The following is a 27,865-nucleotide window of genomic DNA, read 5'->3' as shown; positions in this document are numbered from 1 at the left end:
TACTATTAAGCTAATAAAAATTAAGTTCACTTATACTAGATTAGATAAACTATAAATTATGCCCCATAGTGATGAAGCTATGGGAGTTTCATATATAATTTTAAAGACCTATCAGTGAGTGGGCTAAACTCTTGGATTATTAAGAACTTCTGATGAGGGAAGCCTAGAATAGTCTGTAAACTATTGCTTCAGTGACGGTAACAGAGCCTAAACCTCCCAGCATGGTTCGAATTCAGCGACAAGAAGTGGCTGTAAAGTCCCCTGCACAAGGAACACCAGTGACTGTGACCATGAAGCCGGGGGTGGGGATGATGGCGCCGTGCACCCCTCACTCACAGGGACACCTTCACTGGGAGGATTGACTGTCATGTTTAACAACAGGGGTTGACAGCAAAACCTGAACATTAAAAAGGGAAAATGAAAAATGTAACCATTCATTATTTAGAACTTTGAGTTCAGAGCAGATCAATGGTAGCCATGCCATGCATAAGATGCCAGTTTTGGTTCACATCTGCCTACCATGAGAGTTTCCTTTGAAGTCTAGGAGGAGACAAAGAAACTGGCAAATAAGACCATCTCTATCTATCTATCCCTATCTCTTTAATAAAAGCTGTCAATAAGAATTTATACACACAATTGCTCTCATTTCTGAGATCAAGTTAGTTCTGCCACTACTAAGTATATGGGGTGAGTGAGGGGCAAAGAATGAGGGTGGCACATGTGGTCATAACTCCCCCATATCCCAGCACAGCAGGACACACAGCCCAGATGCTTGGAGATGTCGGCACCCCTCAGCCCTCTGGATCTCCACACCCTCTGCTAATGCTGCCAGCTGTCTGGGTAGAGCTTCAGCTAGGCACCCATGTTAACTACTGGTAGAGGGCACATGGAGGGGCCACCGACACTTGCACTGCTTTCACAGAAGATAAAACGAATCTCATCAGATACTATCATAAAGAAGCACCACTCTATGCCTATTAGTTTAGCTCCTCAGATTTTATGACAGTCAAGGGGCTGGTGTGAGTGTGCTAAAATCACACACTTCTGTGCTGTTAGTTGCAATGCAAATGTTGGCCATGAAAATGGTCATATTCTACAAGCCAGGAATGTTTCATAATTGTGAAAGTCCATTTTGTAAATGCATTATAATTTATGTAATAAATTATGAAATATTAATCATGCAATGTTCTCCTCATGTTGGTTGTTTCATTGTTTCCATTTGTTTACTTTGGCTAGTATATGTAGCTGTGGGCTTTTTCTTAACACTACGATAAAAGCATAAACAACCCAAATGTTCAACAATACACTGGAAAACAATGACATTCAGACTCCCCAGAACTTACCTGCTAACTGAGCAGTGACTGCTTGGAACGGCAGCTTGCGGAACATGTCCGCCAGGGGCTGCACTTTTCTCATGTTGACTAATTCATGCTTGCCATAGTCCAGCTCGTACACGGACACCAGGCCATTGGTCAGGATTCCTTTTAAAAGCACCCTGTGCCACCTAGATGTGCATTGGATTAAAAGAGAAGAAAAACAAAGTCAACACTTGCTTTAAGGGCAACATTTTTTTTTATAAAAAGAAAAATTAATATAAATGTCATTCATCAAAATATAAAACTGTATTGTTATAGAAGTTTTTAGGAGACTGCTTCTTCTTTTTCCAGAGGTTACTATTCTCTGTTTTGCCACTGGCTCATTTGATGGAATTTGTTCACTCAATACCCTTTTACAAGCCTCATGGAGCTGATAAAGGAGAACCACCTCTAAGCAGGAGGAAACAGTGGCATGGAGGACGACCAGGGCAAGGCTAATGGATCCCTTCACTCTGACGGGGAGACAAGAGATGGCCACACGTTTGGAACAAGGTCCACGTGTGGTGGGCTTTCCAGGTGGCTCAGTGGTAGAGAACCCACCTGCCAGTACAAGAGACACTGGAGATGCAGGTTCAATCCCTGGATGGGGAAGATCCCCTGGGGGAGGAAATGGCAACCCACTCCAGTATTCTTGCTTGAAACATCCCAGGCACAGACGAGTCTGGTGGGCTACAGTTCATAGGTTGCAAAGAGTTGGATGCAACTTCGTGATGCCATGTGTGAAAGATAGAAAGAGGAAAGCAAGCCAGGGCTGGCTGAGGACATGCAAGAGAAACAAACAAACAAACAAACACAGAAGACTGTGTGGGGCAGGGTGGAGCAGTGAGGTGGCTACTGTGCAGCTGGAAAGTAGAGCGTGGAGGGATGGAAGAGACAGTCAGACTGGGAAGCCAGGCTGGGAAAAGAGGACAAGAAGTTTTGAACACTGATTGATCATTTTAATTTTGCCAAGTAAGGAATTACAAACCTGAGATAACATGAAACACAAAGTTTAATCCACCACCTAAAATAAAGAACCTATAAAGGACAGGAGAGCACAGCGTGTGTGGGGGTGGGGGGAGGGAGGAAGAAGAGTATGATTTCAGACCTCAAGTTCAAGATGTGAGAAAGAAATTCACATGAATATATGCTCCTCCTCTGGACCTACATCATCTCAATCAAAATGAGAAAAACCTAGACTTCAAAGTTTAGGTATGAAGGACCATTTTAAAGTCCTATATCTTGATCACATGATTAAAGAGTATTATTATACTAAGAAAAGGATGACTGTCGATAATGCCTAAAATGAAAGTGTCTCTGCTCCCGAAAGGTGTGGGTCAGACTCTGCCTTGGGCAGCAGACCCAGCCACCCCCTGAAACAAGATCATCAGCCACAAGCCCAGTGGAACAGCAGCCTCATCACTGCACCGCACGCTGGGCTGGGGCTGGCTGGAGCAGCCGATTCTCCAGCCAGGGCACACTGGGCAAAAACAGGTACAGGAACCCACACAGAGATGCTGTAGCACCAACGCCAGTAAGAAAGCTAGAGACTGACTTCAAACATTCTATGTGATTGAGTTTCTGGGACGAACTCCAGAAGCCTTCAGATCAGCCCAAAGTGCAGCAAGCAATAATCCGTGAACCACAGAGACCACAGGGACACAAAAAGGTATCATAAAAAGTACATGAGCTTTGGGGGCCAAACAGACCTGAGCTGGTGTCCCATCTGGGCCATTTTCCCATCATGTCACTCTGGGCTCTTCATTTAACCTCTCTGTGCCTCAGTCACCTCATGCGTAATGTTTAGTTTTAATTTACTTGCAGAAATAATACATTTTAAGTACCTAAGACATTCACTTGGCATATAACAGGCACTTGGCAAATGGTAGCTATTATCATAAGTATTATTCAAATGAAGATAAGCTGTGCAAATAAGACTTAGATTAATCTGAAGAGAAATTTCCATTTGTGGAAATGCCAGTTTGGTGCAGGCTGCTAATTTGTGTAAGTATAAAAGGAGATGAAATCATTTGGCTTCCACCAATATCACTGTCTTTAAACCGTACCAGGGAAATGACTGACAGTGGTCTGTGCTTTCAGTCTATAAAAAAGAGGTACAGAGCAGTGAGGAGAGACCATCAGAAAACCCTACATGTTGCTTTTCTATTTAGCTTTCAACTTTTAAAACTAACAGCTTAAATAAGGCTTCAGTTTTGACTACATTACCAATTTTAGTACAAGACTGCAAGTGGATCACCTGGAGAGTTTACTTAAAACAGATTCTGGGGTTCCACTGTCAGAGATTCTGACTCAGCAGTCCAGGGGTGAGGAAGGGGAGCCTGCACTTTAAAAGTTGCCTAGGTTATTCCTCTATTGTGGTAACTGTGGAAACCACTGTAATCAAAAGTATATGTGAAATTCCTAAGTCTTAACTTGCCAGACCTGAGAGCAAAGTTTAGTAAATAGTCCTGGGTTGTAAGCAAGATACAAGCTCTAAGCACTTTAAATGGATTCAGTTTGTAAAGTTTCAAAAAATATTAGACAATCTCTTCCTATAGATAAGGCATCCCTTGGTTATCTAAGACAAGTTAACTGATCTAACCCAAGAGTCCTGACTCAGAAGAGCTGTCAGACCCATGGAGGTGTCGGGGTGGAGTCTGAAGTCCTGAATACAGTCTCCAGTGTTTGGGTTCTCTTCACAGGACCCTTCCCTCCAATGGGACCTACCCACCGCTAGTCACCATTAATCTGCTCCTCAGATAACAGTGAGCATCAATTTGGCTTTAACTGTGATTAAATTATCCAACAGCAATTCTGAAGGGTAAATTTATACTATGTTCCTGTATTGAAACCCATTTATGCTTATGACTGTAAATAACATGACATAGTAAAAATATTTTTTTAAAGATGAAAAGCTGTGACATATAACTTGAATGCTTTTCAGAATGAGACTATTATACTTCTCACTTTTGAGTTAAAAAATTTTTTTCCTCCCACAAAAATAACAAAATTCTATAAATACCTATGGTTAAGGTATTTATTGTAAGAATGAATGAAAGTACTTTCTAGAAAAAATAAGTAGTTGATCTTTTAAACTGAGTTTAGGGGTATGTGCCTGTGTGTATGCTCGGTCAGGAAGGGTAGGGAGAGAGACAGTTCTTTGTGTGGATCCAAAAGTGCAAACATGAGAAAACAGACTGAAAGTGTTAAACAAAGCCTCACTGTCCAATGGCTAAGAAAGAAAGTGAAGTTGCTCAGTCGTGTCCGACTCTTTGGGACCCCATGGACTGTAGCCTACCAGGCTCCTCCGTCCATGGGATTTTCCAGGCAAGGATACTGGGATGGGTTCCCATTTCCTTCTCCAGGAGATCTTTCTGACCCAGGGACTGAACCCGGGTCTCCCACTTTGTAGGTAGACCCTTTACCGTCTGAGCCACCAGGGAAATACAACAGCTAAAGAGCAGTGAAGTATGCGTTGTTGTAACTTATAAACGGAGAAGGCACTGGCACCCCACTCCAGTACTCTTGCCTGGAAAATCCCATGGACGGAGGAGTCTAGTAGGCTGCAGTCTATGGGGTCGCTAAGAGTCGTGTCACTTTCCCTTTTCCCTTTCATGCATTGGAGAAGGAAATGGCAACCCACTCCAGTGTTCTTGCCTGGAGAATCCCAGGGACGGAGGAGCCTGGTGGGCTGCCGTCTGTGGGGTCGCACAGAGTCGGACATGACTGAAGCGACTTAGCAGCAGCAGCAGCAGCAGTACCTTATAAAGGTGGCAAAAGCTCTCTAGGAAGCAACCAACTGCCTATATCAGAAATCCTGTAATCTTTAAACAAGTGATTTCTCTTCTAGGAATCTATCCCATAAATAATCAGAGAGTTGAACAAAGATTTCAGTTCAACATTATTTACAACAGTGAAAAGTCTGGGAGGAAAAAAAAACCTATAAAAAAGAAAATGGTACGTAAATTGTGATTTCTCTTTATGATAGAATATTTAGCCATTAAAAATGTTTATGAAGAAATGATATCACATGAAAAACGGTTCACAGAATTATATTAAAGTGAAAAAAGTAGGTATGAAATTACATATGCTGCTAAGTCGCTTCAGTCGTGTCCGACTCTGAGCGACCCCACAGACAGCAGCCCACCAGGCTCCCCCGTCCCTGGGATTCTCCAGGCAAGAACACTGGAGTGGGTTGCCATTTCCTTCTCCAATGCCTGAAAGTGAAAAGTGAAAGTGAAGTCGCTCAGTCCTGTCTGACTCTTCACGACCCCATGGACTGCAGCCTACTAGGCTCCTCCATCCATGGGATTTCCCAGGCAAGAGTACTGGAGTGGGGTGCCATTGCCTTCTCCGAAATTATATATAGTAACATACTAATTGTAGAAATATGTATACGAGAAAAACCTAGAAGAAATACATAAGTAGTTTAACGGGTTATGTTGGTTGGCTGACCTTGTTTTCTTATACTTTTTTGGATTTTCTAAATTTTCTCCAGTAAGTATCTTATTTTTAAGATTTAAAAGTCATCCATAAAAAACATTATTTCCTAAATAATAAATATGAATACTAAATATTTTTTCTCACAGTAAAGTAGAAAAAATGTTTAAACCTTCACTTCTGATATAATTAGGCTTTAACAGGAATATGGTTATTAGATTTTCAGCTAAACGACATCATTTTAAATATTAGAAAATCACATAATTCACTGGTCTCATTTCACATTCAGAATTCCCATTTGTGTAGTTCCAAATGGCACTCCAGTATCCTTGCCCGGAAAATCCCATGGAGTGAGGAGCCTGGTGGGCTGCAGTCCACGGGATCCCAAAGAGTCAGGCACGAATGGGAGACTAACACAAGTCCCCCTGCAGGGATTAAGGACTCTTGGTATCATTCTACAGATTTTTCTTAGGAGGAGAATAAAAGGCTCTGTCTAAGGACCTACTTATTTTCCACTTTGGCAGCATACACTTGGTCTTTCTCCACTGCCACATGGCGCTCCTCAGACACACTGTAATACAGAATCATCTCTTCCATCAGAACTTCCAGCTTGTGTATCTCCTGCCATGGCTGGATGACAAAGTAGCCAGGGTGACAGGCCACAGGCACGTACACATCCATGTGTTCCCCTGGCTTGGATAAGTGGACAGGAGGTGGCAGTTCCTTTGTAAAGAAAGAGCTGGGGTGGTTGACCACAGACTTCTTGAGGACATCTGTGAGGCTCTTTCTGAAAGTCTCTCCAGTGTTGCCCAAAATGGGGGTGTTCGCACTTTTGGTGTTGGGGGAGCTGGCTCCACTGGATATGGCACTCAGAAACACATCCTTCTGATGTTTCCATAAGTCTGCGTTTGTAATCTGGCGATTGATACTGCGGTGAGGATCGGGGAAGTTCTTGGGGGTGAATAAATAAATATGTGCAATACCTCTGGTTTCATCCACTTTTGTAACCTTTGGAAAACACAAAACACCAATTTAAGAAATCCAAGTTCATGCTGGATTCCTAGAGGTCATTATGTTAACTTTAAATATTAAAAAACAGTACTCTGCAAAAAACCCAACTTGCTAAAAATCAGTTTATTTAAGGTCAGATGAGTTGTCTACCACAGATGGAGCAAAGAATAAGCTCGTAGGTCCAAGCAGTCTAGAAACCAGTAACACCTTGTAGAAATGGAAAATTTACTAACCTCTAAAAACTGAAAATACCATGACTTGCTAAAGGTTTGAGTCTGATTACCATGACTAATTTTTTTAAAATTAATGATACGTTAAAACACTCCAAGTAGAAAGAATATCATGATGAATCCCCATGTGCTCATCATCCAACTTCAACAATAAAAACAATAAAAATAGCAAAACATCCTATAAGCATTCTGCTTAGTGCTGGTGCACTTCAGACAGGAAGGGGAAGGAAAAAGCTTTGCCTTTCACCATATCTTTTGGGACCCTGGGTCCAAATTCCTTATTTGGTCCTAATATCTGTTCTCACCCCTCTTCCTCTTCCCTAGTTACATAAGAGGAGAGGGGCCTTGGGAGAAAAAGAGGAAGAAAGCTCCATTGAATAGGCCAAAATTAGTCACCATTTTGCACCTTTTGCCCAGGAGACCTCCGACGACCTGTCTACATTCTTCTGTTGGCAGTGGGAGAGTCTGTACAGAAGCCCCACATGCTGGTACCTGGGACTAGGCTGCTCTGTGCCCCCAAGGGCTGGGTGTCTGTTAATTCTTCTCACCAGCTCCTCTGGTTTATCTTAGGAACAACAAAAATGAGATACTTCTATCTTTTATCAAACTGGGCTAAGAAATTTAAGGCAGGAACACAAACGTGAAGACAAGGAAACACCAACATGGCAATCCTTCTAAAGTCATTTACTTTAAAAGTTTTCCTTGTAGCAAGAGGAGTCAATTTAAATTCATCCTTTTGAGGGTTTATGAAGTACTGACTGTTAATTCATATATTAGTGGTACAGAAACACTATTTCAAACATCAACCTCTAAAAATGTTTTTATTGACCAATACCCTGGCTTTAGGAGCTGAAAATTTAGCTGAGAAAACAATATTTGTGTGGCAACTGAAGAATACAAAATGGTACATAACTGTGTGACTGTACATGATAAGCCCTAGAGGAGAATGAAGACAGGAAAATCAGTGTGGGCTAGAATAACTGAGAGATCTTCATGAAGAAATTTCTCAAGGACATTTCACTGTTAACTGTTACATGCTTATATAAAATTATAACACTATTTACATTAGTTAAAATAGAGAAATACTATCTTACATTTCTTTTTTTTAATGTTACATTTCTATTCTTGGAAATATGAGCAGTGTTTTTGATATACAGACTGAAGAGTGTGAAAAAGAAACACAATAGTGAAAGAAAGAAAGCAGTTTATATAAGTTTTAGGAAAAGAGACAGAAAACCAAGATTATAAGCAAAATTTGTTTATAATTCATTTTACTTTAGGAAAAAAAAGACATACAGGACTTACTTAAATGGGCTTTAGAAACATTTATCAAGAAATATATGGTCCAGGGCTTCCCTGGTGGTCCGATTAAGAACCCACCTTGCAACGCAAGGGACATCAGTTCGATCCCTGGTCTGGGAAGACCCCACATGCTGTGGAGCAACTAAGTTCACGTGCCACAACTCCTGTGCCAGCGCACTAGAGTGCTTGCTCCGCAACAAGGAAGTAGCCCCTGCTCTCCTCCACTACAGAAAAGCTCGTGCGGCACAAAGATGCAACACAGCCAAAAAAATAAACACAAATAAATAAATCTTAAAGAAAAAAAAAGAGAGATATGTGGTCCTTTGTTAGGCACTTAATTCCTTATCATGGAGCAAATTAAGAGCTGAAAACTATCTGCTACTTTATTAATAATCAAAAAATTATATAAAAGGTTTAAACATAATACTGCAGATATAGGATAAATTCTTAAATAAAAATTAAACCATGAAATGTGTCATAGCTACACATGTAATCAATCTCCTAACTACAAAAGTGTGTCAGATGTGAAAGCATCAGTTTAAAGAAAGATAAAATTCTTTCACAAAAACCAAATGAGTCCTTTTGGCTGACAAGCTCCCGTTTATCAAGACCATTAAGATAACTAACCTTAATGCTACAGTCTGAGCAATTCAAAACAGAATCTCTTAGCCAAAGCACAGCATCAGGGGTCCACATGCCAATAGATTGTGGAAGATCTGCTAAACAGCACTTGATAGCCTGAAAATAAAACACAATGGAAAAGAGGGCACACCATCTTAAAATAGGTACTTAAGAGTAACGTCAATATTATTTTCATACAAGTCAAATGTTTCCAAGATAGAAAGCAAGCAACAGCTAATAGTGACAATCACAGCTCTTGGGCTGGAGTGTCTGTGTTCCTATTTATATTACTACCATTATCTTTATTCCTATGAGCCAGGGTTATAAAGGCATGGTACGGACTTCTCACCCTACAATACAATACTACAATACTGGCAGGCTAGTGTTGCCATCTGATTTTACAGACGGTGAAACAGACTGACATACTAACCTGTGTAAGTAAGGTCACAAAGTCATGAAGACAAGATTACGACTTACATTGAAGTCTTCCCTCTAAGTCCAACTTAAAAAAAAAAAATGAAGTGTCATTTGGAGGAAACCTGACTCACTGTAGAACTCTTTGTGGAGATTTACTGTTGAATGAAGCATTTCTAGAGTACCCCAGGCACTTGTGCTCACTTTTTTGAAAGAGGGCTTCCCTTGTGGCTCAGCTGGTAAAGAATCCACCTGCAATGTGGGAGACCTAGGTTCTATCCCTGGGTTGGGAAGATTCCCCTGGAGAAGGGAAAAGCTACCCACTTCAGTATTCTGGCCTGGAGAATTCCACGGACCCATAGGGACACAAAGAGTCAGACACGACTGAGCCACTTTCACTTTTGAAGGAGGTTGTTATGAGAATTAAGCAGGCTAAGAAAAACTGAAACCCACTGATACCTAAAAGCCTCATTTTCCCTGATGCTTTCTACCTCCCACCATCACTGCACAAGCTTCTGGAGAATGTCTACCTCAGGGAGGAAAAGATAACCCCAGGGACTCCCTCCAGTCTCATGGGAGCCTTTGAATTGATGGAGGCCATTTTGTGAAGAATACTTCCAGGATTCTTACATTCCTCCTTTCCTCTCTGAGCCCCACCCTCACTGTCACACCTCTCTTCACCCTTGAGGGCCCCCAGTCTCCCACTGTGCCCCTTGGATGAGGCTCCTTTCTGCGTGGCAAGGTCACTGAGAGCAGATGCTACCTGGTGTGCATGGGGGAGTGAGGCAGGCCGGCTGAGGCCTGGGCACTGGAGAGCTCACTCTCTCCCCTACAGAGAATGGCACTCCCAAGCTCCCTTAGAGAGCTGTCCTATAAAAGGGAATGCTCAGTAGAGTCACATTTTCTAGATTCAGAAGATAGAAGCAAATGACTAACTCACATTTTAAAACACTATACGAGCCAACAGCTCAGATCCAATATTCATGGGTCAGCCTTGGCCAAAGGCCATCTGTTTGCTACTCTCAACCTCTTAGGGAGATGCTGTTAGCCAGAGGCTTGGCCTAGCTGGTTATAAGGGTTCTCCCAACTTCACAATTATCAAATAACAAATCCCGTAAGGTTAATAGAACAAATTATAGTGGCTTTTACCAAGAAGGTACACTTTGTATAACCTTCAGACACTCAGAAGCAGTAGGACAGACCCCCTTCCCCTCCAGCCCCGGGAACCTTTTCTAGGTAAGGCTGGCCCTGGATGGGTGTTCTAACAAGGGGTACAGAGGCCAGAGGTGTTCAAACTTCTTATCATCTGGATTTCTATCAAAAGAGGAATGATAGACTACGGTTAATCTTTTCACTGAAACCTATGGAAGTGAAGTGAAGGTCGCTCAGTAACGTCCGACTCTTTGTGACCCTGTGGACTATACAGTTCATGGAATTCTCCAGGCCAGAATACTTCTCCAGGGAATCTTCCCAACCCAGTGATAAAACCCAGGTCTCCTGCATTGCAGGCGGATTCTTTCCCAGTAGAGCCACAAGGGAAACCCAAGAATACTGGAGTGAGTAGCCTATCCCTTCTCCAGTGGATCTTCCCAACCCAGGAATCAAACCAGGGTCTCCTGCATTGCAGGTGGATTCTTTATCAACTGAGCTATCAGGCAAGCCCTCTAAATCTATGCAGAAAAGATTAAATATAAACATATCCAAGACAGGTTACTTAATTAAGAACTCTGGAAGTAAATATTGACATATAATATCCTGAAACTGTAGAAGCCAGCACAGTCATCTAATTATTAAAATAGAATCTCTAACTGGACAATATAGCCTGATGACTCGACATGCTTGAAAAAACATTTATCAAACAATATTCTCTAAGTCTGACTGCCCTTCCTGTTTAAGCAAAATTTTACATCTGAAACCCAGTCAGCCACTCCACATTTGGATCATTTCCAGTTTTGCTGTAAGCTCAATCATTATCAAAACCTGAGAGAGCATCTCACAATGTGATTATGAATGCGTTCAAATTCCCTCCAGTTAGTCTCCCAGGCTGGACATACAGTACCTGAGGTGGCACTGAGATCATTTCTTGGAGAAACCGTGGGGGGATTTCCCTGAGCTCGGACACTTTCACAGACGTCACAGTGCCAGCATCCAGGAACTGAACGTCAAGGGCCCGGCTGCTGTGCACATTTGTGATCTGTGAAGAGACAAGTGTTGGCTGATTTATTAGCATATCCAACAGGCCAAAATAGTTCTGTTCAATTTCATTCCATACAACTCTAAAATGCATTATAATAAACAACAAAGACTATATGCTGTTTAAATTTTCTCTTATTTTAAAATGTACTTGTTTCCCAAATAGATATTCTTTTACAGTAGAATTGACATCTTGCTGTTAATTCATAAATATAGTAATAATTACCATGTTTGCAACTCTAGGACACTACTGATTATAAAACAATTTGGTGTGTATCATTATATGTTGTTGAGTATAACATTCAGTTCTCCAAAATATTAGCAAATGAGGGAGAGAAAAACTATTGTGTCTCAGTAATCAGGAAATTAATAGAATTCAGAGACAGAATTTCACTTGTAGTAAGTAAATACTATATATTTTTAAAACATATTTTGCTATTTTGTTGCCTAGTCAGAAAGCCCAATGATAATGTGTATCATTTGGCCTAACTAAAAATTGGAACTAAGAAAGTCAGGTCTCCCACGTTGCAGGTGGATTCTTTACCATCTAGCCACTAGGGAAGTCCCAGAATACTGCAGTGGGTAGCCTATCCTTTCTCCAGGGGATCTTCCCCACCCAGGAATTGAACCGAGGTCTCCTGCATTGCAGATGGGTTCTTTACCAGCTGAGCTACCAGGGAAGCCCAAGAATACTAGAGTGGGTTGCCATGCCCTCCTCCAGGGGATCTTCCTAACTCAGGGATCAAACCCAGGTCTCCCTCATTGCAGGCGGATTCTTTACCATCTGAGACACCAGGGAAGCCCAAGAATACTGAATAATTACCTACCTGTGGTCAAATGGCAACATTACAATATAAGATTCTGGATGTATCTTTAAATGCCCAGTTTCCCCTAAAGTGAAGTCGCTCAGTCGTGTCCGACTCTTTGTGACCCCATGGACTGTAGCCTACCAGGCTTGTCCATCCATGGGATTTTCCAGGCAAGAATACTGGAGTGGGGTTGCCATTTCCTTCTCCAGGAGATCTTCCCAATCCAGGGATTGAACCTGGGTCTCCCGTATTGTAGGCAGACACTTTACTATCTGAGCCACCAGGGAAGTCCAGTTTTCCCTAATACGCCCCTAAAATACCACTGTGGTATTTACCACTGTTAAATATTTGTGTGTGTTTGTGCTTAGTTGCTCAGCTGTCCAACTCTTCATGATTCTTGGGACTGGAGCCTGCCAGGCTCCTCAGTCCATGGGATTCTCTAGACAAGAATACTGGAGTAGGTTGTCATGCCCACCTCCAGGGGATCTTCCTGAACCAGGGATTGAATCTGTGTCTGCTGTGTCTCTTGCATTGCAGGTGGATTCTTTACCTGCTGAAAGGCTTTCTCTTCACCACCAGAAAAGCCTGTTAAATATTTACACTGGCCAAATACAACCCCACTGGGGTGGTTATCTGGACTAAGATTTCACATCTACAACTGCACCAACTGCTACCTAAGCATGGTGGTGGTGCTTTCAATACGATGACTGTCAAGAACTGGGTCACTCTCAGCCTGAAGTCATATTCACCAAAAGTGAAGCCTTTTTCTACCGCCCCAGGTAATGCCTGATTAATAGCATAAATTTCTAAACCTCTTAAGACATGATAAACACAAACAGTCCCATGGAACAATATTTTAAAATCTATTCATTTATTCATGCACACATACCGAATATATACATTGGTATGGATGCTTGCCATATCCAGGCATAACTGGGCTACAGAGATATACCACCCCTTTTCAAAGAGCTCCTAGTGCTGTGAGAGAGGAGACAAATACATGCCATACTATACTGTAGTAAGGGTGATAATGAAGATATGCGTGGGGTATGATAACACACAGCGTGGTTAACTGACCCAGCAGGAGGCAGGTGTTAGAGCTAGCTTTCAGGAGGAAGGAAAGCCTAGAATTGGTACTTTTTTTCCCAAAATTTACTTTTCTTATTTCAGTAAAATGCCTACACTACAGAACATTTAGATACTTAAAAAGAATGATATAAAAATTACTCTTCATCTACTATAGGTTACAGTTATCTGTCTAGTCTTTTATCTATGACTCACAAAAAATTAGATTTACAAAAATTACAACATGTTTGTAGATACTATTTCATAGTTCACTGCTTTCCACACAATGTCTCATAAAAATATTTCATGTCATTTGTTTTCTATGTAATTTTACCTAAGTCTATCCATTGTGACTTATCTAACAAATCACTTTGGATAATTTAAGTTGTGTAAATTTTTGTCACTTAAAGAAATAATCATATTTATTAGTCACGTGTATTTCCTTTTTCACAAACTGGTTTCGTAAATTTCACAAATTTATGTCCTTTCAGAGCTGGACCTTAAATGATGAATGGGAGTAAACCAGATTGATTGGTAGGAGTCTAGTTAGAGGCTAACTGCGACATTTCAAATAGAGGGGAGAGGATAGGCAAAGGCACACACATATTTCTCACATGTGGTGACTACAAGCATTGTGGTTACATTAGAGCATCAAGTGAGAGACCAGCCAAGGCAAGAGGTGAGGCTGGGAGACAGGCAAAGGGAAGGTCAGCAGAGCCAGACATGTCTTCAAGAACTGAGACTTCACCCTGCAGATTAGAAGCCAATGTCAAGCCTTAAGTAGAAGAATGAGGTGGTCAACTTTATAAAATTGCTAACCAGGGCTTTGGGATCTGATAGATTTTGTTTTGGGCTTCCCTGGTGGCTCAGACAGTTACATGTCAATTACCCTACTTATTAGCTGAGTTACTTTCCTCATCAGTACAAACAGGGATAATAGGGTTTTGCAAACATTAAATGAGATCAGTTTACCAAACAAGTAGTGCTGTGGAAACAGTAAATCTCATCATAAGCTGGATGTGTTACTATTTGCATTTTGGGTTGCTCACTCTTAGTGGTACAGAGCTTGACTTGAGGAAGACAACGGTGAAGGCAGAGGAAACGGTGTGGTACTGCAGTGATCTGGGCAAGAATTGACAAAGATGTAAAATCAGCAGCATTTGGTGATAAGTTACATTGCAGGGCTGAGGAAGATGTAGGATTCAAAGATAACTCTTAAGAAACAGCCTGAATGGCTGCACAAAGGGAGGTGCCACTAAAACAGAGACATGGGAGAAAGGTAAGGATTCAGACACACAGAACTTAGTTTGTGAAATGAACAACTGGGCTGGCTTTTTGCTTAAATCTACAGTTCACCAGGGGCTGGAAATTAGTTTGGAAGTCATTAGGGCTGAAATGGTACCTGAAACTATGAGATAGGATTACCCAGAAGGATAAAGAGGCCAAGAAGACTGATAGGCCAAGACAGGACTTGGGGACACTGACACTGACATTTCAGAAGTGGGGATGGAGGGAGGTTTTGGGTGAAAAATAAGAGAAAGAATCATTAGACTATCACAAGGAAGATTAGCATTTGATAATATGGTACTTTAGTGAGAAGAGAATTTCAAGTTTCACCACTATTTGATGCAAAGAGGTTTGGAAAGACAAGACCTGGAAGATACTAATCTGACTGCATAATAAAGATGCTTTCACAAGAACAGGCTCTCTGATGGAGTGTGGGCAGAAGTCAAGTGTCAGTTCTGAAAATTGACTGGAAGATGGTACAGAGTGAAGGCTGATCACTTCTACAGGGAAATGGAGAGCAATGGCCTCTGCATTGAATAAAGTTGGTTGGATGTATGGAATAAGTTCAGAATATGTATGTGCTAAAGTTAAACAAGTTAAAATGTCAAGAGCAAATACATCACTTAAACACAGGATCTGCTTTTCACTAATCATTTTTCTTTCCCTTTCCATGCATCATTAAGAGAATGAACACCTCTGCTACCCTAAAGGTAGATAATCACAATTTGATAGCAATAAAAGTAATACTAGATATTTATCTAAAGTATTTGAGCATGCAATGAGAAAGTATTTGCCAAAAAGGTATAACCTGATTATCAGTTCAGTTCAGTTCAGCTGCTCAGTTGCGTCCGACTCTTTGAGACCCCATGAATCACAGCACGCTAGGCCTCCCTGTCCATCACCAACTCCTGGAGTTTACTCAAACTCATGTCCATTGAGTCGGTGATCCCATTCAGCCATCTCATCCTCTGTCGTCCCCTTCTCCTCCTGCCCCCAATTCCTCCCAGCATCAGAGTCTTTTCCAATGAGTCAACTCTTCTCATGAGGTGGCCAAAGTACTGGAGTTTCAGCTTTAGCCTCAGTCCTTCCAATGAACACCCAGGACTGATCTCCTTTAGAATGGACTGGTTGGATCTCCTTGCAGCCCAAGGGACTCTCAAGAGTCTTCTCCAACACCACAGTTCAAAAGCATCAATTCTTTGGCGCCCAGCTTTCTTCACAGTCCAACTCTCACATCCATACATGACCACGGGAAAAACCACAGCCTTGACTAGACGGACCTTTGTTGGCAAAGTAATGTCTCTGCTTTTGAATATGCTATCTAGGTTGGTCATAACACTCCTTCCAAGGAGTAAGCATCTTTTAATTTCATGGCTGCAATTACTATCTGCAGTGATTTTGGAGCCCCCCAAAATAAAATCTGACACTGTTTCCACTGTTTCCCCATCTATTTTCCATGAAGTGAAGGACCAGATGCCATGATCTTAGTTTTCTGAACTCTGAGCTTTAAGCCAACTTTTTCACTCTCCTCTTTCACTTTCATCAAGAGGCTTTTTAGTTCCTCTTCACTTTCTGCCATAAGGGTGGTGTCATCTGCATATCTGAGGTTACTGATATTTCTCCCAGCAATCTTGATTCCAGCTTGTGCTTCTTCCAGCCCAGCGTTTCTTATGATGTACTCTGCATATAAGTTAAATAAGCAGGGTGACAGTATATAGCCTTGATGTACTCCTTTTCCTATTTGGAACCAGTCTGTTGTTCCATGTCCAGTTCTAATGGACACGGAGAAACTAAAGTTGAGAGATACTCTACAAAATATTGCTATTCTTCAAAAGGCCACAAACAACAAGGACTGAGCAACTGTCAGGTTAGAGGAAACTAAGATAGGACAACTAAATACAACTTGGAGGACCAGAAAAAGGACATTTGGAAGACAATCTGGGAACGTCAGTATGTTCTGCAGATTAGTTAATAATGTTGTACCAGTGTTAATTTCCTGGTTTTGATAATGGTTATACAAGATGTTATCAATTGGCGATGGTGGGTAAAAGGAAAAGGTATATGGGAACTCTTTGAAATATTTTTGCAACTTTTTAAAAGTCTAAAATTATTTCAAAATAAAAGGCTTAAAAATTAAGCATTTATGCATTTATATATTATACACTAGACAGCACAGAGCTTTAAAATTCAAATAATGTTGTGTTCTTTTTAACAAGTCACGCTTTAAAGTTTATAGCTAAGCACATAACTTTTAGTCATATACCCAGATCTCGACTTTCTAAGACACATTCACATTCATGACAATAATTATTTCAAAACTGATGCTTTTATTGAAGTGGTCATGATTAAGATTTACTAAAAGGGAAAATCAGTACAATTAAGTTATCAAAATGTTGCTATGTTGTATTAAAATTCGATAAAGCAATGATTCTTACCTTCTTAGGGTTGGCTTCTTTCAGAATCTTATGAAAATTATGAATACTTTCCCTCCAAAATACATCATACACACATACACATACACACGCACAATATGCATATGATTATGGTAGATGGGTTCAGGCACTCCCTGTAAGTAGAGGTCTTTGGACCTAGGTTCAGTTCAATTCAGTCACTCAGTCGTGTCCGACTCTTTGCAACCCCATGAACTGCAGCACGCCAGGCCTCCCCATCCATCACCAACTCCCGGAGTTCACTCAAACCCATGTCCATCAAGTCGATGATGCCATCCAACCATCTCATCCTCTGTGTTCCCCTTCTCCTCCTGCCCTCAATCCCTCCCAGCATTAGGGGCTTTTCCAATGAGTCAGCTCTTCGTATCAGGTGGCCAAAGTATTGGGAGTTTCAGCTTCAACATCAGTTCTTCCAATGGATACCTAGGACTGATCTCCTTTAGGACAGACTGGTTGGATCTCCTTGCAGTCCAAGGGACTCTCAAGCATCTTCCCCAACACCACAGTTCAAAAGCATCAATTCTTTGGTGCTCAGCTTTCTTCACAGTCCAACTCTCACATCCGTACATGACCACTGGAAAAACCACAGCCTTGACTAGATGGACCTTTGTTGGCAAAGTAATGTCTGCTTTTCAATATGCTATCTAGGTTGGTCATAACTTTCCTTCCAAGGAGTAAGCGTCTTTTAATTTCATGGCTGCAGTCACCATCTGCAGTGATTTTTGAGCCCCCCCAAAATAAAGTGTGTCACTGTTTCCACTGTTTCCCCATCTATTTGCCATGAAGTGATGGGACCGGATGCCATGATCTTCGTCTTCTGAATGTTGAACTTTAAGCCAACTTTTTCACTCTCCTCTTTCACTTTCATCAAGAGGCTCTTTAGTTCTTCTTAACTTTCTGCCATAAGGGTGGTGTCATCCGCATATCTGAGGTTATTGATATTTCTCCCGGCAATCTTGATTCCAGCTTGTGCTTCTTCCAGCCCAGCGTTTCTCATGATGTACTCTGCATATAAGTTAAGTAAGCAGGGAGACAATATACAGCCTTGACGAACTCCTTTTCCTATTTGGAACCAGTCTGTTGTTCCATGTCCAGTTCAAACAGTTGCTTCCTGACCTGCATATAGGTTTATCAAGAGGCAGGTCAGGTGGTCTGGTATTCCCATCTCTTTCAGAATTTTCCACAGTTTACTGTGATCGACACAGTCAAAGGCTTTGGCATAGTCAATAAAGCAGAAATAGATGTTTTTCTGGAACTCTCTTGCTTTTTCCATGATCCAGCGGATGTTGGCAATTCGATCTCTGGTTCCTCTGCCTTTTCTAAAACCAGCTTGAACATCTGGAAGTTCATGGTTCACATACTGCGGAAGCTTGGCTTGGAGAATTTTGAGCATTACTTTCCTAGCGTGTGAGATGAGTGCAATTGTGTGGTAGTTTGAGCATTCTTTGGCATTACCTTTCTTTGGGATTGGAATGAAAACTGACCTTTTCCAGTCCTGTGGCTACTGCTGCGTTTTCCATATTTGCTGGCATATTGAGTGCAGTACTTTCACAGTATCATCTTTCAGGATTTGAAATAGCTCAACTAGAATTCCATCACCTCCACTAGCTTTGTTTGTAGTGATGCCTCCTAAGGCCCACTTGACTTCACATTCCAGGATGTCTGGCTCTAGGTGAGTGATCACACCATCGTGATTATCTGGGTCATGAAGGTCTTTTTTGTACACTTCTTCTATGTATTCTTACCACCTCTTCTTAATATCTTCTGCTTCTGTTAGGTCCATACCATTTCTGTCCTTTATCGAGCCCATCTTTGCATAAAATGTTTCCTTGGTATATCTAATTTTCTTGAAGAGATCTCTAGTCTTTCCCATTCTATTGTTTTCCTCTATTTCTTTGCATTGATCACCGAGGAAGGCTTTCTTATTCCTCCTTGCTATTCTTTGGAACTCTGCATTCAAATGGGTATGTCTTTCCTTTTCTCCTTTGCTTTTCACTTCTCTTCTTTTCACAGCTATTTGTAAGGCCTCCTCAGACAGCCATTTTGCTTTTTTGCATTTCTTTTGTTTTTCGTAAAATACATTTTACGATTTATATAAAATTTTAAAACATTCATTCAGTTATACTTTATTCACGTTTTTACTTTAAGTATTTATGTTTTTACTGTAAGTATTACTGTAAGTATGAGGGCGTCAGAGGATGAGATGGCTGGATGGCATCACTGATGCAATGGACATGAACTTGGGCAAACTTGGGAGATAGTGAGGGTCAGGGAGGCTGGCATGCTGCAGTCCATGGGTTTACAAGGAGTCAGATATGACTGGGCAACTGAACAACATTATACATACTATTCATTTCTGTATTTTGATTATTTCTATTTTGAAATACACAGATAGTAAAAGTGTGTTTGTATAGACACAAATATAGTAAAAGTATAAAGCAGTGAAGAGGAATGAGAAACACCACACTCAGCTGGTATGCCCAGGGGAGGAAGTAAAAACAAGGGCTGCCGACAGGCAGGGTCAACTGTAATAGTTATGTTTCATTTCTTAAACTGGTGATTTTTTTTTAAACAACAACAAAAAAATCTTGTTTGTACATCTGAAATAGTTCATCTTAAATTTAAAAAACAGTCAAGTGACTAATTTTACCTCTACTCGTAGCCATTTTCCTTTGCAGTGGAAGAGGCAGACTTTCCCACAGAAGGGTAATGAAACGAAGTACTCAGAAGTCATGTGCTGCAAAACACAAACACATGACACACTTATTACTCACAGCAACGTTGCCACACCACTGCTGTGGTGCAGGTCGACTGCCTCCCTGTCCACGGTCAGACTTCCAGTGAGGCCTGCACTGCAGCGGACACAGCATGTGTACTGGCTTGTAGGGCTCCGGCCTTTTTCCTCCTGTGCTTGTTGGTGGCAGCCGTCTACTCTTTCCTTTACAGTGAATGTTTCTACTCTCCTTCCTTGCACATGGATCATAAATCAGCCCTGTTAACACGTCTAAAAATGATAGCATGGAGGTCAGGATGATTCATCCAGGCTCTGGCACCATCAGTTAAACACAAAGGAGGAGGATGAATCTGATAAAAAGAACAGCCTGGATGAGAGGGAGGTGGTTAGATTAGCTGTCCATTAGGCCTCCTCTTCTCTTCTGTTAACATTCAGATTCAAAGAAAAGATTTAATTCCAAAACAAAAGAAATGTTATCAACACAAATGTGGATATCAGTGCCAGTTCAGTATCTTCATCCTCCTCCTCTCTGTAGCTTGAAGCTGGGGACCTGCCATTGGTTCTTTCCTTCAGGGTAAATGTTTCTACTCTCCCCAAAGGCAATGTCTCCCTCCACTTGAGTTCCCAGGGCACTAAGAACTATCAAGGGTGCTTTTCATCACTATAGATAATAAGCACACGCATGTAAATGAATAACTACAGTCCACCTTCTGGGTGTCTCAGATTTCTCCAGGATAGATTAGCAAATCAAACTTAAGTAATGCTCCTGGGATACCTATAAGACATCTGCAATGGAGAAAGAGGTAAAGTTACAGATCTAATGTCTTGATTCTAGGCTGTAGTCTGAACACAAGTTTATTCCAATTCAGAAAATATTTTGGAATACTGATTTTATGTAAGACACTAGATAACATACTACAGTACCTAAATGAATTAGGTACTTACCAGAACCTGGGGAGGTTCAGTCTCTGCCCTCAGGAAGCCTACACTCTAGTAAAGCAAATAAACGTCCAAACAGCTGAAACAATGCTGCGTACAAGTGCTGTGAGGCCCTTGGGGTGCTCTGTAGGTTAGAGAGAAGCGTTCACTTCCAGGGTAAGGGGGTCAGAGTTGAAAGGGCACAGGAGTTTAGTCATTTGGAAACCACAGCATATTGTGGATTACGACTACAATGTCCTAATGGAGGTAAGGAAATCCCTTTAGGAACTTAAAAGAAAACCTCTATAGATCTTGATTCAGAGAAAATGATACTAGAATTAAAGGGCAACCTAAGAGTGAAAGTTAAAGTGGCTCAGGCATGTCCGACTCTTTGCGACCCCATGGACTATACAGTCCACGGAATTCTCTAGGCCAGAATACTGGAGTGGGTAGCCTTTCCCTTCTCCAGGGGATCTTCCCAACCCAGGGATCGAACCCAAGTCTCCTGCATTACAGGCGGTAAGAGATTATTAATAAGTATAACTGTAGAACCACATTTACCAGGGTACAGGTTCTCTCAGGGACCATAAAGAGCTTGGGGAATGATTCCTTGTAAGTTTTATTCTCCTTGTAAATTCCATGGTTCTGTCTTTGTTCAGGCAGAGGAGCCAGCTGCACAAGACGACAGTCACAGGCAGCTGCACTGTAGGCTCCTCAACTGCACCTCGACCCGTCATTGAGCACTTTCTATGAGCCAGGCCCTGTGGATACTCACTCTTATTATCCTCATTCTACCCTGCAGAAACCAGGGAGGGGTTCTGTTTCAAATTCTGAAGTCTGGGGATCTTACCCTCTATTTTAGAGATTCTACCTTAAACTGTTCAAAACTTACTACAAGAATACAATTTAGTGACTCCTCTTGTTTGCAACGCTAGGACTCATCTTGGAAACAGATGCTGCTCAGCCATACCTTACAGTGGAAGTATTCCTCTATCTTATGCAGAAGGTCGTTGAGCTTGTTCAGACCCTTACAAGGCACCTGGCAGTAGAGTGTGCCATCGGAGCAAATGTTAGTCACTCTGACATTAGTGTACATGGCATCAACCTGGAACAAAGGACACACCAAGCATGCTTGAGAACAGAGTGCAGCTCTTACCTACCGAAGGGGTAGTTCACTGAAAGTCTCTGCATTTTACAATTTTCAAAGCAAGCAGGAGGACAGATAGGATAGAATGAAATTCATAATGCAAATGGGAAAAACTAGTTTGGCTATCTCTCTTTCAAAAGGAGTATCTGCTCTCAGTTGTATCAGGCACAGAGTAGACATTTTGTATATATTATATTATTACCACTTTCCCCTAATAGGCTAAGAATATCTTTAACTCTGGTTTATCTTCTCCCCATTAATTTTGTTGTTGTTCAGCTGCTAAGTCGTATCTGACTCTTTGTGACCCCATGCACTGCAGCATGCTAAGCTTTCCTGTCCTTCACCATCTCCTGGAGTTTGCTCAAACTCATGTCCATTGAGTTAACGATGCCATCCAACTATCTCATCCCCTGTAATCCCCTTCTCCTCCTGCCCACAATCTTTCCCAGCATCAGGGTCTTTTCTAATGAGTCAGCTCTTTGCAGCAGGTGGCCAAAGTATTGGAGTTTCATCAGTCCTTCCAGTGAATATTCAGAGTTGATTTCCTTTATGATTGATTGGTCTGAACTCCTTACTGTCCAACGGACTCTTGAAAGTCCTCTCTGGCACCACAATTCAAAAGCATCAATACTTTGGCACTCAGCCTTCTTTGGGCTTCCCTTGTGGCTCAGCTGGTAAAGAATCTGCCTGCAATGTGGGAGACCTGGGTTTGATCTCTAAGTTGGGAAGATCCCCTGGAGAAGGGAAAGGCTACCCACTCCAGTATTCTGGCCTAGAGAAATCCATGGACTGTATAGTCCATGGGGTTGCAAAGAGTCAGACACGACTGAGCGATTTTCACTTTCAGTTTCAGCCTTCTTTATGGTCCAACTCTCACATCTGTACATGATTACTGAAAAATACCACAGCTTTGACTATACAGAGCTTTGTCAGCAAAGCGATGTCTGTTTTTCAACACGCTGTCTAGATTTGAGACTACCCTGGTGGCTCAGACAGTGAAGTATCTAGCTGCAATGAGGGAGACCCAGGTTCAATCTCTGGGTCAGGAAGATCCCCTGGAGAAGGGAATGGCAACCCACTCCAGTATTCTTGCCTGGAGAATCCCATGGACAGAGAAGCATGGTGGGCTATAGTCCTTGAGGTCGCAAAGAGTCAGACATGACTGAGCAACTAACACTAGCTTTGTCACAGCTTTTCTTCCGTGGAGCAAGCGTCTTTAATTTTGTGGCTGCGGTTGCCATTTGCAGTGATTTTGGAGCTCAAGAAAATAATGTCTGTCACTCACTTTTTCCCCATCTATTTGCCATGGAAGGGACCAGATGCTAAGATCTTAGTCCCATTAATTTAGAAAAAGAATTATTATATAAATATTTTTGCAATATTAACAGAAATGAAAATAAACAACTCTCAAAAGATCAATCCCATTATTAGTCTACTTTCTAATCCTTGCCAATGGCCCACGTGAATTTCAGTAACTTTAAACAAACAGAAAAGGTTTAATTTTAGCCACTTTTAGTCAAATCATAATATGAAGTATGAAGGAAATTCACTGTTGTTCTATTGATAATTAAAACAATACTTTACCAATGTTGTTATGAAGTTTCTAAAATAATCATTTTTAACACCTAATCCTATTCTTTAGAGTGGCTGCTCCATAATTTATTTAAAGGTGTCCTTTCCTGCAGAAATTTATGTTCTTCACATTTTAAAAATGCTAAAGCTAGCAATTCAATGAACATCTTCACTGATCTAATTTTCCCTTCTTTTGAATTATCTTCCCTTATATTTGCAAAATAATTTCATATAAAATTAATATATGCTCTTTGTAGGAACTCAGAAATAAAATAAAAATCCAATTCTTAACAATTACTCTTTATGGTTTGGCATTTCCCCCTACTTTTAACTCCCCTCTATCTTTTTTTCTCAATACATATGTATTCTGTCTGTATCTAATGTTAGCCTAAAATGTACCACATTCTATTCTAGTGAATTTCTTTCCTGTGATATGTGTGAACAGACAGCAGGGGTCATGGTGGTACCTGAAGGTGAACCTCTAGTGACTTGTCACATATGGCCTTTAAGCAGGTGGCATTGATGTTGATGTCATCTTCTCCTGAGGTATCATACAGAACAACCAGTGGAATGTCCGTTTTTTCAAGTATTTCCACTGCAAAGATCTTCCCACAAGTTAAAGATTCCACCACTTTCACTAAGTCAGGATCATCACTTAGAACTTCCAACCCTGAAAAATATTGAATATTTAAATTTATATTTAATTAGAAGAAACATTTTAAGAAACACTGATTGAATTCATTCTGTCTACTTACTACAATTATGAATCTACTACAAAATTCTTAAACTTTATAGGGAAGCTTTGTTTTACAAACTTCTTTGTAGTATCCAGCCTTAGGTTTAAAAATATTCACTATAATGTGAAAGTCTTTTTGAATGATTACACTAGCTGCAGGCAATCTTACAGCACGAAGAGAAGTTGATGATCAATCTGAATTTCTACCTTAGGAGAAATAGCCTTCACTTTATTTACAAGCACATATTTAAAACAAAGAGACTAATGCATATAAAAAATTAGCAACCAATTATGTCTTATAGTCATGGATTTATAACATTCTTCCTAAAAGTATAACCTTGGTGTTTTTTTTTTCAGTTTCTAAGTAAGTATACACAATTATTTCTTTCACAAACATGCATTTATTGAAAATTTAGATAGCCTCCCCTCTCCCTTTCTTTTCAAGTACACCATGATGGCACTGAGAATACCAAAGGACTTTTTGATTTATGAAAGAAAGATTAAATATTGTTTAATGTAATATGGGTATTAGGTGAATTTTATCATAGTCTAATTATTCTTTATTCTTAGAAAATTGTAATTTCATAGATCATATATCAGATCGGATCAGATCAGTCGCTCAGTCGTGTCCAACTCTTTGCGACCCCATGAATCGAAGCACGCCAGGCCTCCCTGTCCATCACCAACTCCCGGTGTTCACTGAGACTCATGTCCATCGAGTCAGTGATGCCATGCAGCCATCTCATCCTCTGTCGTCCCCTTCTCCTCCTGCCCCCAATCCCTCCCAGCATCAGAGTCTTTTCCAATGAGTCAACTCTTCGCATGAGGTGGCCAAAGTTCTGGAGTTTAAGTTAATCTGTTAAAAAACTAATTAAACTAGGGCATCACTTCTCCAATGGTACTACAATGTCTATTTCTATGTTTTCCCCCTTTAAATCCATAAGCAAAAGTTCACAGATTGCTTATGACATACCTTTCTCTTGTTCTTATCCTGTTTTCCATAGCTGCTGCTGCTGCTGCTAAGTCACTTCAGTCGTGTCTGACTCTGTGCGACCCCATAGACGACAGCCCACTAGGCTCCCCCGTCCCCAGGATTCTCCAGGCAAGAACAATGGAGTGGGTTGCCATTTCCTTCTCCAATGTGTGACAGTGAAAAGTGAAAGTGAAGTCGCTCAGTTGTGTCCGACTCTTAGTGACCCCATGGACTTCAGGCTACCAGGCTCCTCTGTCCATAGGATTTTCCAGGCAAGAGTACTGGAGTGGGGTGCCACTGCCTTCTCCATAGTTAAGCTTCTATTAAACCTTTCATTTCAGCATCCCAAATCTTTACCTGTACTCCTGGTATGTTCTTTTCAAAACCAACTTCCACAAGTTTGTCACAAGATTTTAAAGTTACTCAGGATATATCTCACAGACAGAGCCGAATCTAGCTCCTCTGACGCAGAGACTTAGCCCTGCTGGGAGGAGGTATTTCTTCACAGGTCTAATTTTCATGAAAACAATTTACATCATTTTCTGAATCTAAATCCAGCTATCCTGCATGATGCACACATATTTCCATGCCTTTCCACAACATTAACATTTGTCTCTCAGACTTTTAGGCCATCCCGACACGTTATCCTCACACACATGCATTTCTCTATGCCTCCTCGAGGAGGAAAAAAGAAAAAACAGTAATACTTGACAGTGCCAGAGACTGACCGTGACCTATAGCCAGGCTTGTGCTTGAGTGCATGAGAGGGTGCTCCATGGTAATAAGCAATACCTACAGAGTCTTTCTGCATATTTGAGGTTATTGATATTTCTCCCAGCAATCTTGACTCCAGCTTGTGCTTCTTCCAGACCAGTGTTTCTCATGATGTACTCTGCATGTAAGTTAAGTAAGCAGGGTGACAATATACAGCCTTGATGTACTCCTTTTCCTATTTGGAACCAGTCTGTTGTTCCATGTCCAGTTCGAACTGTTGCTTCCTGACCTGCACATAGGTTTCTCAAGAGGCAGGTCAGGTGGTCTGGTATTCCCATCTCTTTCAGAATTTTCCACAGTTTATTGTGATCCACACAGTCAAAGGCTTTGGCATAGTCAATAAAGCAGAAATAGATGTTTTTCTGGAACTCTCTTGCTTTTTCCATGATCCAACGGATGTTGGCAATTTGATCTCTGGTTCCTCTGCCTTTTCTAAAACCAGCTTGAACATCCAGAAGTTCATGGTTCACGTATTGCTGAAGCCTGGCTTGGAGAATTTTGAGCATTACTTTCCTAGCGTGTGAGATGAGTGCAACTGTGCGGTAGTTTGAGCATTCTTTGGCATTGCCTTTCTTTGGGATTGGAATGAAAACTGACCTTTTCCAGTCTTGAGAGTCCCTTGGACAGGAAGGAGATCCAACCAGTCCATTCTAAAGGAGATCGGTCCTGGGTGTTCTTTGGAAGGAATGATGCTAAAGCTAAAACTCCACTACTTTGGCCACCTCATGTGAAGAGTTGACTCACTGGAAAAGACTCTGATGCTGGGAGGGATGGGGGGCAGGAAGAGAAGGGGACGGCAGAGAATGAGATGGCTGGATGGCATCACTGATTCGATGGACGTGTCTGAGTGAACTCTGGGAGTTGGTGATAGACAGGGAGGCCTGGCATGCTGCGATTCATGGGGTCGCAAAGAGTCGGACACGACTGAGTGACTGAACTGAACTGAACTGAACAGAGTCTATCTCAGTAGGAAAGCTGGGAGTCACTTCACAGCAGGTTGAATGACACAATTTAAACTGACCAAATCCCACAATACAGGGCCTCGAGTAGCTGCTGCTAGGGCAGTTAGGGCAACAACCACCAAACCCTCTCAGATGTCCAGTAGATTTCCGAATAATAACACTAAATATGCTATCTGTTATGTATGGTGGTGGTCTGAATGGTGGTTTAGTCGCTAAGTCGTGTCCAACCCTTTGTGACCCCATGGACTATAGCCTGCCAGGCTCCTCTGTCCATGGGATTCTCTGGGCAAGAATACTGGAGTGGGTTGCCACTTCCTTCTCCAGGGGATCTTCCCAACCCAGGAATTGAACCCGGGTCTCCTTCATTGCAGGCAGATTCTTTACCAACTGAGCTACAAAGGAAGCCCATATGTTATGTATAATGCAACAAAAATATATAAAAACATTATAACATTTTTGTAATGATCAAATCCTATGGAGAGAACATTAAACATGAATTTACTTATACCTTTCAAGAAATAACACATTTAACACCTGGAAATACTTAGTATGCTTTTGGATTTAACTACCCCAAAGTACAATGATAATACACATCAAAGTGGAGAGCTTTTTAAAAAAGTTTCTTTTTACCTGCAAGCTTACACTTTGTAGCTTGGAATGAGAGTGAACAGAACTTCGGGTTCAATCTGTATGCTTTGCTCTTTTCAACATTTTCACTAAAACCATAGTCAACATAGCATACCTAATGATAACAGAAACAATGTTTAGGTTCAAATAAAATTCTTTATCCTTACTTCTTAAAAAAAAAACTCACGATGCATTTAATTGGCTTCAGTTTACTCCTTTACCAACAGGGAGCAGAGGGAAGACTG

General features: G+C 41.2%; 1 protein-coding gene across 6 annotated transcripts in view; it reads right to left on the bottom strand.

Annotated features, from left to right (window-relative positions):
* The window catches only part of TDRD7 (tudor domain containing 7), a 102,252-nt gene that overhangs the window by 1,194 nt on the left and 73,193 nt on the right, over window positions 1-27,865 (bottom strand). For 4 of the 6 annotated variants that reach the window (XM_086415983.1, XM_086415982.1, XM_086415984.1 and 1 more), the window contains 8 exons: window positions 27,624-27,735; window positions 24,016-24,218; window positions 21,800-21,934; window positions 19,828-19,914; window positions 11,433-11,567; window positions 8,966-9,076; window positions 6,301-6,803; window positions 1,344-1,504 (listed from right to left, as the gene is read on the bottom strand). In XM_086415983.1, coding sequence (XP_086272109.1) covers window positions 1,344-1,504; window positions 6,301-6,803; window positions 8,966-9,076; window positions 11,433-11,567; window positions 19,828-19,914; window positions 21,800-21,934; window positions 24,016-24,218; window positions 27,624-27,735 — 1,447 coding nt within the window. Of the gene's footprint in view, window positions 1-1,343; window positions 1,505-6,300; window positions 6,804-8,965; window positions 9,077-11,432; window positions 11,568-19,827; window positions 20,182-21,799; window positions 21,935-24,015; window positions 24,219-27,623; window positions 27,736-27,865 lie in introns of all 6 variants that reach the window. The other 2 variants (XR_015169926.1, XR_015169927.1) reach the window with 2 other exon arrangements.

This window comes from Bos grunniens, chromosome 8, assembly GCF_055505025.1.
Source record: "Bos grunniens cultivar Pamir isolate PY7600 chromosome 8, Bosgru_T2T1.0, whole genome shotgun sequence".
In the NCBI taxonomy this organism is placed as follows: Eukaryota; Metazoa; Chordata; class Mammalia; order Artiodactyla; family Bovidae; genus Bos; species Bos grunniens.
Note: the sequence above shows the minus strand (reverse complement) of the source record. Positions and strands in the feature narration are given on the sequence as shown.